This window comes from Tigriopus californicus, chromosome 4, assembly GCF_007210705.1.
Source record: "Tigriopus californicus strain San Diego chromosome 4, Tcal_SD_v2.1, whole genome shotgun sequence".
Taxonomy (NCBI): Eukaryota; Metazoa; Arthropoda; class Copepoda; order Harpacticoida; family Harpacticidae; genus Tigriopus; species Tigriopus californicus.
The window spans coordinates 9,955,616-9,967,383 of record NC_081443.1 but is presented as its reverse complement, the minus strand read 5'-3'; the positions used below and the strand labels follow the sequence as shown (position 1 = coordinate 9,967,383).

General features: G+C 43.8%; 3 protein-coding genes across 3 annotated transcripts; 2 read left to right on the top strand and 1 right to left on the bottom strand.

Moving 5' to 3' along the window:
• Positions 1-6: 6 nt before the first annotated feature.
• Positions 7-3,774, top strand: LOC131879027 (uncharacterized). Its single transcript, XM_059225218.1, has 4 exons — positions 7-458; positions 1,457-1,729; positions 2,050-2,211; positions 3,138-3,774. The coding sequence occupies exons 1-4, from the start codon at positions 135-137 to the stop codon at positions 3,255-3,257; spliced, it is 879 nt and encodes a 292-aa protein (XP_059081201.1). The 5' UTR covers positions 7-134; the 3' UTR covers positions 3,258-3,774.
• LOC131879025 (uncharacterized) lies at positions 3,668-5,999 on the bottom strand. Its single transcript, XM_059225217.1, has 3 exons — positions 5,774-5,999; positions 5,261-5,699; positions 3,668-4,183 (listed from the first exon to the last, which is right to left on the bottom strand). The coding sequence occupies exons 1-3, from the start codon at positions 5,872-5,874 to the stop codon at positions 3,776-3,778; spliced, it is 948 nt and encodes a 315-aa protein (XP_059081200.1). The 5' UTR covers positions 5,875-5,999; the 3' UTR covers positions 3,668-3,775.
• An 880-nt stretch (positions 6,000-6,879) lies between these two features.
• LOC131879028 (large ribosomal subunit protein eL36-like) lies at positions 6,880-8,931 on the top strand. The gene is made up of 2 exons (XM_059225219.1): positions 6,880-7,100; positions 8,512-8,931. The coding sequence occupies exons 1-2, from the start codon at positions 6,895-6,897 to the stop codon at positions 8,822-8,824; spliced, it is 519 nt and encodes a 172-aa protein (XP_059081202.1). The 5' UTR covers positions 6,880-6,894; the 3' UTR covers positions 8,825-8,931.
• Positions 8,932-11,768: the final 2,837 nt, after the last annotated feature.

Below are 11,768 nucleotides of genomic sequence, written 5' to 3'. Positions count from 1 at the left end.
AGCATCTCTGGCAACACTGAATTGCGGATCCCAAGCATCATCATCAATTGTTTTCCATTCATCTCAACCGATCTCCCCGTTTCCCATTCCTCTCCCTCCTCGTTTGGGCGTGTGCGTGTTCATTGGTTCCGGCCATGCCGCCCTACCCCCAGCACGCCCTGTTGCGGATCGAGCCTGCCTCCGATGGCGTAGTCTCCAGTCCCACCCCGCCCCACGGGTCCGCCTCCACCTCCGCCTCCGTCTCGTCGGCCTGGCCAGGCCTGGCCTTGGCTTGTGAAGAGGAGAGCACGCAAACGGAAGGGGCCTCCTCCTCGGATTGGGGATCCATTTCGTCGGCGGCCTCGATGGGCTTGGAGGGCAGTGGGGAGGGGGGCCTCAGTTCGGACGGGGGTGAAGCCTCCTCCTCTTCTGTCATGGCACGCCTCTCCAGGGGTGTGGTGGGGCGACTATTTGCGCCGGTAAGACCCACCCTGCCATCCATCCATAGAAGGCAGGACAGGCTTGCTAAAAGGAATATCGGGCCCAAAAGAACTGGATCCAACCAGCCAAACCGGCCCTCACATCATTCAAAGTTTAAGATAGGCAGTGTCAGATTGGTTGTCCGTTTATGAGTGGGATGAGCTTCTTAAGAGTGTCCTTGGGCCAAAGGTCGGGGCGGAGAATCGAACCGAGAACTGCTAACCACCATGCCACGTTGGTTCCGCTAATTCGTTGATAGCCCATTACTTAGAATGTTTGAAAATGTCTAATACCACTGAGATATGGGGTTCCAGGGTCAGTAATGCTTGAATAGTGTAACTCGGGCAATTTATCCGTGATGATATTAGAAAGCCAGTAAAAAAGAGAGGACCTGGGGCTTCGTGCTAAGGGCTTGTAGTACTAGCCATAAAGAGATCTCGAGTCGTTTGATGAACTGGAGATACCTAAGATGACCCTAAGTCTAATTGGGTGGAAACCAGTGCAAATTTAGCCGGAGTTAATACGTTTTTCGTCAATGATTAACGTGCGCCCTTAGTAAGTTAACTTGTAATAGTTGTGTGATCAATGAACTGTTAAGGGCTAGGTCTTTAAATCGTCAGAGCGTTCCATTTTATCGCAAAGTTGAGATGTTAGTTTTTGATTCTGCGTTCTCGCAATAAGAAACTTAAACTGAGTCGGTTTGGCTGCGCTACTGTTCGAGTATATGTAAGGATCCATTTTTGTCCAGTGAAAGTGACCATAAATTTCAACAATTGTCATTCGATGTCAATCCTCAATTATGAATTATGTCAGGTTATTGAGCCAAATTAAGAGTTAGGGTAATGATTAAACATTTGACTTAGGATTAATCGAGTTTGCAACAAAGACATGTTAGGTTTCTAATCCTGAAGGCATACTTATTTTAATAGAGCTTTGTTTCCAACGGTTTGAAATGGTTTTGATGCGATGATGACCCTCGATTGTTCCAATCTTTTAGGAACGGCAAGACCGCTCGACCCAAACCATGAAAGACCCTTTGACGTCGGAGACCGAGAAATTGGCCTTTGACATTGTTTTCTTCACCATTGGTCGGCGCACCGCCAAAACCAGCGATGAAATCGTCCTTTGTCTCCGGCGGAGCGTCCAACAAATGCTGGATAACCACGCCCTCGTCTTCAACGGAATGGTCTCCAGACTCGACCTCAACTCTAATAGTGATCTCAATCAAGGCTTCCAAGACTTAGCCAACGTCCTTTTCTCCAATAACGAGGTAAATATGGACAGCCTAGGGAAATCAAATTCTGAGAGCTAAAATTCGAGAGCTATGGGTTAAAAGAAATGAAAGCTTGGGGTATTTGTGGGATATTTGGCATATTTGGACGAAATCTTGAAAGCACCAAAAAAGCATGTCATAAGAATGCAATGTAAAGGAATTTGCCCAAGTGAATCGGAACAGATAGTTAACAACTTTAAATGGTTCCCACAATCTTTTTATTTTATTTTCCATGGGAAATTTTCCTCTTGTCCATACGGATTTTGATTATGAGATCAAATCGCGAAATTGTGTGACATTTGTGTTTTCCTGTCCAGGTCACTTGGAACAAAATCATCGCCTTATTCGCATTTGCCGCTCGATTGGCCCTGTATTGTGATGAACACCATTTCGAAAACAAAATGTTCGACGTGGCCTCTAACCTAAGCCAATGTGCTATCGAGCACCTCACCCCATTCTTGAGACGACACGGTGGATGGGTAAGTCGATTATATTTCTTGAAACATTCATCAATTCGTAATTTATGGTACCCGTCTGACAATGAACGCCTGGAAGATGGATAAAAACTTTAGGGTAGAAAAATAACTATTTGGAAATGAATGAACCAATAGAGTTGTTCCACAAAGGAGGCTGGTCGGTCTGTACACCTACTTCAAATTTTAGCTCGATCAAACGATTGAGTCAAAAGTTATTCCCTGGTAAAGCTCACTTCATAACTCTGCCAAAAGAGAATAACTCTTTCATTTTATGTAATCAACTGATAATTTCAACTGGGCGTCATCAGTTTCAGAAACTATCGCAATCTGCCTTTCAAAGGTCTATTTTTTGCAAAGTGACTGATGTGAAGAGGCAATTTGGCACAATGTCAAACAAAATTGGCATTAAATTCGATTCAGTCTGTTCAAGAAATGGTTAAGCCACTACCCCATATCACCTCCCTTTGTTTCAATTCGTTTTGAGCAATAGACCAGCCCTTGATGCCTTTGCAAAATTAGTGCATTTCGTTCTTGGAGACTCGTCTTTGGATTTGAATAGCAACTTTGTCCAACTCTTAGATGGGAGGACAGGTAGATAGAGCCTTATAGTGTCCAGATTATCGGAATTTCTGTTCATCTTGGAGAAAATAATTCCCACAAAAGGGCTATCTTATTCATTATGTGCCCTCTGATGTATTGCGCTTTGAGAGGGCACAACTTTTGACACTTGTCGTTCGATGGAGCTGAAAAGTGAAAAAGGATAATTAAAACGAATTGGTACCAGTCACATCTAAAGAAGAATGCAAAGCACTTCTTACAAGCAAGAATTGTGAGTTCTCAACCTCAACGTCCCCGTCCATATTCCGCATGCGTTTATGGTCAAATATTGAACTGCGACCCTTTTAATGGTCCGTCTATGTCTCTTTCAGGCCACTCTTTGTCAAGCTTTCCCGGCCGAGAGTGACTACGAGTCAAAGATATGGACATCTCTTGTGATAACGGGCCTAGGCTTGACCATGTTTGCCACTTTTTTGGCTTGGCAAAGATGATGATGATGATGGCGATCACAAGAGCCTTCCCAGATAACCATGCATCAGTATCACGGAGGCCAGGTTCAAGTATTATCAGCAACGGAGACTTAGGGATCGCCAATGACCCATGGGCCAATATAGCTTGATTTTATTACCCGTCACCCGCCTGCCAGTCCCTTGGGACCCAAATAATGATTCATAACTAGTCCTGACGACCGCCCAAAAACAAATTCATACTCGTGGTCCCTCGGTCAAAGTTCAATTTCGCCAGGAACCTAAACTCCCCCAATGATGAACCAAGATGATACACATCCCAGGTATTAGAATCCGTACCAGACAATGACTAACTTGGTAACCACCCACAACAACAACAACAACCTTCGGCTGCGTATTTTGTTTCACTCTTTCCAAAGCTTATTTTTTTCACGTCTTGTTAATCATGCCTGCATTTTATTTCTACCGAAACTACTCATACTAAGCATAGATATGGAAGGATTTCCAGAACGATAATGATAATAAACACATGACAATCGAATCTACGGACGTCCAAAAATCCTGTCAAAGACCGACTCCTCGTCACTTAATGAAGGTCCAGGTCTCATTATCGGTGGATTGGGATCATTTGGACCCACACGGTCACGAAACAAATCCAAGATGCTCGAATGTCCATGACCCATTGGACCGGAACCTAAGCTTGGAGCAGACTGTAATCGCTTCATTTCCTCACTATCCGTGTTTTGGAAGCTCTCTGACGATTCTTCGGTCCCATCGGAATTTTTGATGGTGGTTACCGTGTGAGATTTGTCGCCAAATTGGCGCGTGATCACGGTCGTTTCTTGACCTCGGCCATCTCTTTGGGTGATGGTGGTTTCCATGGAACCATCAGGTCGACGAATGCTTTTTTGACTGGAGCTGGCACTAAAACTGAAGGAATTTTGTCCGCCCTGAAATATGAATGGATTTACTGCATTCAAACGGATCTGCTTAATTAAGGTCAGGCCGAAATAATTTCCAAATGCCCTAATCACTGTGCCGACCATACCATGTGGTACAAAACACTAGGTTAAAGGCCTTTGCCCTGCCACTAAAACATAAGCGCTAATTGTAATCTCTGTGCTTTACCTCCACTTGTTTGTAATATACAAACCATTACTGAGCCCAATACATACATACATAAATGTCAATTCTGCTTGAGCCTGTTGCGTATGTCCATACTATTATATTATTTAAGCTACTCGGCGCTGAAATGACCATTTTTTAAAGTCAGAGTCCACCCTAGTCCTAGCGTCTAAATTGGGTGATTTCGCAGGAATGGAGTCTTATTAAAAGCATTCAAGTCCGGACTCGTCAAAAATGACATTCAATTTTTTGTCTCTAAATTTCGTCAGAAATCATACCGTACTCCGTCATAAATTAGCCGAGTAAGATGGTAACCGGTCCTTATAAGATGACTGCATTAGCCTGGTTTAACTGCGTAGAAACAAGATAAGTCTCTTTGATTGACCTGAGTCTAGCAAAAGACTCGATGAGTCCGGCTAGACTTTTGTCAAGACTCGCCCCAGCACTAGTTTAAAGATATCATCCGGAAAAATTGGACGTTAAATAACAGGCCTTCTGGGCACCTTTCTTCTCTATTGAAGAGTTCAAGGAAACAAAAAAAGAGGAGGTTTTGAGAGAACGGAGTTCTCACTAAATTGAAGGATTGCCTTTAAGTTCGTTTACATCTAGACAATAAATCAGAAAGCGAAGAGAAAACAGAAGTGAACATCATAGAAACTAAAGCTCTGGAACGCTCTTGTCAGGGTTTCTAATCAGTGAACTGGAAAGTAACGCATCAAATTACCAAGAATTTTGAATTCGTCACACAAGAGTTTTTCTTTAAAAAAAGGAGGTTATCCCCAGAGAAGATGAGTATGCACTAAAAGGATTTCAGAGTTCGAAAAAAAAACCAAATGAGAGGAGAAAAGAAGAGCCGCTCAAGGTCATTACTAGGGATGTTTCATATATTCATGCCAACTTACATCGTGTGGAAGCCCAAAGAAATGGGAGAATCTCGGACGATCGGGTTCGGGTCTCCGGGGACTAGCTTCAAATATTCCGGCCAGACCTTTTTCCGCCACTTGATGATCAAGGTCCTGATCGGCGAATCCCCGCGGATCCTGGGGGCTCAAAGTGGGCGCGCCCACCCCGGGCTTGAGCATGAATTCCCGACTGCCCAAAGCCTCATCCCGTGGATAAGGCTCAAGCGAGTCGGGAGAGACTCCCGGTTGAGCCCAGAAACCCGGAGAACCCGGAGAACCCGGGGGTAGCTCGGAGAAAACCCCGCTCAATCCACCGAAGGAGCGCCACAAATCGTCCATTTGACGCTCAAAGAAATCGGCCATGGCCACGGGATTGGTGAAGACATCCACTTGAATTCGGGGAGGCGAGGGCGGTTCAGGAGGCAGGACCGGATATCCCCTAGAATTGGAACGTAGATCATAATAACGGTAACTTTTAGGTTAGATGTAAACGAATGATTGATTATCAACTACCTCGTAGATTCGTCTGCTTCCACATTTGAGTTGGAAGCCGATTCCCGTGGATCCCGGTGGGCGTGACCGGACCTGCCGGAAAACAAATCAAACCAAACCATGATGTGGAAGATATGTATCGCACTAAGTTCACGAGTAGCGAGGTGTTTCTGGAACGTCTAGAATCTATCTGATGTAATCGTTCCAGATCATCGCCCAGTGAATGTCTTTGTTATGAAACGAGGAAAGGTCATGATTAGGGCTGTGAGTGAGTCTCAAAATGAGGGCTAGAAAAATTCCCGTGAAACACGAGTCCTACGAGTCTTTCAAACTAAATGGTGACTGAATGCACCAGAAAAAGGTAGCTTTAAACGACATTAGTCAATTTGCATTAGGATCTGTTCAATTCATTACTGTTTCTTTCATGGCCTGATATTGGTCAGAGCAACTCTGAGCAACTTTTTGAAATGTAATATTCAAATCAGATGATTAGATTGTATCTTTGCATTGAGGGCAAGGCTTATCAAATTATTTTCTTGTATTTATTGTGACTTTTATCATAAAAGCTATTTCAAGAAAAACTGATGTAGCTGAACAAGAGCTAACCATAAATTCAAATTTTATATTGTGATTACTGTATAACTTTGAACACATCTTTTGAATACCCTACGCAAGATTTTCAGTTCATCTATCTGACAAGGTTTTATGTTCCTATCATTTTATCAAGTGCTCTTTTTGAATGAAGTGAATGGTTTAGGAGATGAAAAATATTCACTTGGGTTCACAGTCCACGTCTCGAGAAGCCCGTGACCATATTTCAGGCTAGTGCTGGGGCGAGTCCGCACTCAAGCCGGAGCGCGTTGGAGTCTTTTATTCGATTTGGGAGAAATTGCCCGGACTCGCGTCGTTTAGAAAGGACTCGGCCCAGCACTACCTAAGCCCGAAGCACTTTCCAACTCTTAGAGACTACTGAATCAGTACCATGGAATAACGTCAGTTGTTTACGAACTCGTTCACTTGACAAGCCCTATGCCTATGTATCTATACACCAGCATGACCGAATCGAAAAATAATCACGCTTTGGCCGTTTGCCTAACACTTTTAATAAATTCCAAGGCTAAAAGCAAAACAATTCATACATCATGCTCGAGAAATCTCCATCCGCTCATTTCAAACAACTCACTTTTTATAATCCCGTGCGCTGTATGCTTTATATTGTGAACGATCGTAGTAGCTACAATATCCTCGGATCAATCAAATGTTGCTGCGGTCACCTTGGTCCCGATTGTTTTCATATCAGCAGCTGCCCCTCGTGTCTTCCTTTTCCGCTAGACATCGTACAGAGAAGGTAAGATCATATTGGACTCTCTGTGAAATCCTTGAATTTCTCGTTCATCCAAGCTTTTTAGACCTCACGGCCTCTGAATTGCATAGCCCTCGAGGTCAAGGAAGTTTTCTCGGTTCTCTTCTAAGACGCAGGCTGCGACAGCAAGTACAATCTTGAGCTCAATTTATATCTTGTAATGTTGGTTCTGAGCAGATCGGCTTGGGTTCCGTTTGCTGTCTCAGACTGGGTCGGTCCATTTGCGAACCCATCCGATCTGAATCCGCGAATCCACGAGTTTCTTGTCCATCCTGCATCTTTGAGAGAACAACTTTAGCTTGGGAAGTGTGAATTGTAACAAGAGTTGTTCTCTCATTGATATTTTCAGTCGGATTCAGCGTCCTCCTCGCTCCTACCTTTGTAAACGCTCAGCAGCATGGACAAGCTTACTTTGGCTCGCGTGACCAAGATCTTGGGTCGAACCGGATCTCAGGGTCAATGTACCCAAGTGAAGGTCGAATTCATCGGGGAACAGAACCGACAGATCATCCGCAATGTCAAGGGCCCCGTCCGCGAGGGTGATATCTTGACCCTGCTCGAGTCTGAACGAGAGGCTCGTCGACTGAGATAGGGCCATTTCTGCGACATTTCTGTATCGATTGTACCCTCTTAACGCCTCCATGCGTTCAAGCGACCTTGTTCACGACCCAGAATAAAATGGCTTGAAAATAACGTTCAGATTAGAACAGGATATTTTTTTAGAGCAGTTAGGATGAGGCAAGATTTAAAGCAACGGCCCGGTTGTTCCATGTTGACGTATCGTAGTCGGAAACATTGACGTGAATTAGGTCTGGTCTGTGGCTTCGTGTGGGCCTCGAGATTTTGTGGAGTGATACCCGAATGTGAAATGTTGATCGGGTTGAGACCGTTTGAGATGTAATACTCCTAAACTTCATCTTGTGTAGACGTTTTCTTTCGCATTTTGAAGGATTTCGGTAGGAAGTCTTGACTGTTTCAAAGATTGGCCGACGTAATGTTATGAGAAGGGCATTTGGAGAAGAAATATTCCCAGATTACAACATTAAAGTTGTGAATAAACTCGTTAAAAGACAAATTAGATTTAGCCTCATTCTTTCTACATTCTTCAAGTAATGCTCATCAATTAAAACCTTTTCATACAATAGGAGTAAGGTCAGATAGTTCATCACTAAAGCAATATTTGTATGTTCGATTTTACAATTGATCACATTATGATCATTGCCAAAGTTTGTCAACACCCCATAATTGTTAAGACTACGATCAGACTAGAACTTTGAAGCAATATGGAGTCGTGTTAGAATTGATTGAGAATGATAGAACGACAAGTAAGGTACGTCGTCATTTGAATCAATAATTCTAGTTATGTTGTAGTCAAATTTTGGCTTTTGCTTTCTAGCGTCATGGCTCCCCGTTACGAAATTTGCGTCGGTCTGGACAAAGGTCACAAGACCACCGAGAACACCCTCAAGAAGCGGCCCGCCAAGGCTAAAGGCAAACTCTCCAACCACACCAAGTTCGTGCGCGATCTAGTGCGCGAGGTGACTGGTTTCTCTCCCTATGAGCGTCGTGCCATGGAGTTGCTGAGGATCTCCAAGGACAAGCGATGCTTGAAGTTCTTGAAGAAGCGCATCGGAAACCACATCCGTGCCAAGAGGAAGCGTGAGGAGATGTCCAACGTCCTCCAGGCCATGAGGAAGCACGCCAAGTAAACCGTGAACTATGTCAAGCCTACTACTATCCTCTGGCTATGTTTCGTGGATTTATTTGATTGTGATTTCGGTTCATTAAAAACGATACTGTCGAATCCCACTTTCAATATCATGTTGAGCTTGACTTCAAATTAGGTATGGCTTCCCTTTTACCGACTTAAAACTTCGTCATTCGGAAGGAAAGAACTTGAACCAAGACGAAAGATCTCTCTTTTTGGGAGTGTGACTGTCTGGAAACAGTTATTATGACACTTTAAATGAGATTTTAGTGGGTACGTTTGAGCAGAAGTGTGGTTACAAACCGTGTATTTCGTCTCAAAAAAGGACATTTTCAAATTAGGTGAAAAATGAAAATTCCAAATCATGCCCACTCTACTTATCATTTCTGTCTCCCAACTTCTACAGGGTGTTTCAGAAAAACTTGGACTGAACTGGAATAGGTTAAAAAAGGGATTATTTTTAAATATGCCGCTTTTTTTCAAGCTGGAGGCTTTGAAGACATTCAAAACAAACATTTGAAAAGTAGTTAACACTTCTGAGAGTTATCCGGGATCATGAGTCTAGTGTCTGAACAGTCATGACGTGAGATGATTTTGGGCCTATTTCAAACGGTGGAACCACCAAGAACATTGTGGCGAAGTTGAAGGGTGTTGTTGGCCGATCCACGGTCTTCAAGACCATAAAGGACTTTAAAGAGAAAGACAAGACCGAGAGGAAGCCCAACACTCGCCAGGCATCCATCAGGAACCGGCCTATGATCAAGAGAATCCGAGAGAAGATTCCCCGTGATCCAAGGAGAGGCAGCAGGAAGTTGGCCAAGGAGGAGTCCGTATCCGTGTCAACCATGTGGAGATTGTGTCGGAAGGACCTGGGAATGATTCCCTACAAAAAGCAACGCCGACAAACTCTCTCCAATGCCACCAACGTCAAACGACAAGGCCACAGGAATGTATCTACACTTGCTCAGTGAGGAGGTTGCCCCATGGATTGAATCTGATTATGGGGAAGCTCCCTTCATTCCAGCAAGATGGAGCTCTATCCCACACTTCAAATCTTACCCAGACTTTTTGCAAGGACATTTTTCCAGGATTTTGGCCAAAGGAGATGTGGCCACCCTCCTCCTCAGACCTGAACTTTTTGGACTTCAGCATATAGTCTATTCTAGAGAGGAGGGCCTGCAACAAATCCTTGAAAAGTATTGGCAATGTCAAGGCTTCATTGTCCTCCGTATGGGATTTCATCACAGAAGAGGAGGTCCGTGCGGCTTGTGGCTCCGCGATCGGAAGATTCAAAGCTATGGTGAAGGCCAATGGAGGGCATTTTGAAAATTGATTTTTTTAATGTTTATTATGACAATTTTGAATGATTATTACTAAATTTCGTTATGGTAAAAGGTCTTTTATTGTTGAAAAAAATAATATTTCACCTGGCCAAATTCATCTGAAACACCCTGTAGTAGGAAGAGCCTATTAGGTTGTAAGATACTAAGGATTTTTTTAGGATAAAATTTTTTGGTAGTCTCCCTGTTTAATTTCGCATCATAATCTCGTATTTTTTGACACTCGATCTGCTGGAGGAATGTTCCCTTAGTACTATAGCTTGCGTCTATGGTTTTGCTAGCGCAAAAATCCTCGATGCCTCTTGTGAGCGTTTTGATACAAAGACTATTATTTTTTTAGAGCTGAAGTGTAAAGCGACAAATTGGAAATTAGTCTCTTTGAATTAGTCTTTTTAGAACTTTGCTCTTACATCTCTTTATTCTTGTTTGATTATTTGGCAACACCCAAATGAGAATTGACAAGTTGACGTCACCACCCACCTCTTGACATCAACAAGACTCTGTGTCAGCCATTGCTAGTACAAAAGCTATTGACATTCGACAAGAAATGATGGACAAAGATATCAAGAATGTGGTGGTCCTGGTGTTCAGTTTGGCTGGAATGTGATACTTGTGACGTGTAGTGCTGTGAACCGAAAGCATTTTCCTTCACGCAAATTGGACTATGGATCCGGATTCATCTCCTCCCGTCCAGACAATGGAAGTGTCGCCCCCTGTAAACCCGCCCACCCTGGGCCTATCCTCGGGCTCAGCCCGGTCATGGACCCGGCCCCTTCTTTTACATCCGTCTGTGAGCAAGCCTTGAGCTAGTCAACCCAAAGCGAGATGGATGGATGGATGGATTCCTTGACCTCGTCCAAAGAACAGTGATCAAACTGAAGTTCCGATTGAAACAACGGAATCATCGGCCCATAACTGGAGGTTCTTGGCCGGTTATAAGTCAGCACCCGGCCGGCACACGCGGCCTTCATTGATCTCTACACCCTTAAGAACTCAGCAGCCAGACCAGCCAGCCACTTTTGGCTGCTCGTTCGTCCATTTCCCGCCCGCCAGTTTTAGCCATGAAAGCCAAATCAGTCGGATCTCAACGGACCGAGTCCTACCCACTGACGTATTACCTTAAAGCTGCCCATGACCATCACCTTCCCTGTCAAATGGCGTCTGTTCTTGTGGGCGGGTCCTTATTTGTTCTATAAAACTGCACTCTTTTTAGTCAATGCCATCTGTAATGTTAACTGTTTATAGATATCCAAATGGTCTTTCTCATGTTTAATGCTCTTACTATATCCAAGGAGCTCCAAGGACCAAGTACAACCATGTGGACAATCAAAGTATTATCAACCCACTTGACCAAGGTGATGGATGACTAATTCGCAAATTGATCAAGCTCTGTTTTTTCCCACTTTTACATATCACAACCCCTTAAATGTGTTCAAACGTAAGTGCAAATTGTGTTCAGTCTGGCCCATACCGGATAAAAAAATGAAAATTAATCCAGCCGCGTGTGTCGAAATGGAAGTGGCAGGAAAATACGTTTGTGAAATATGTGGCAGTGAAGCTTGCGGTGGGTCATATTGCATAAGAGGAACTTCAATAGTTTTCACA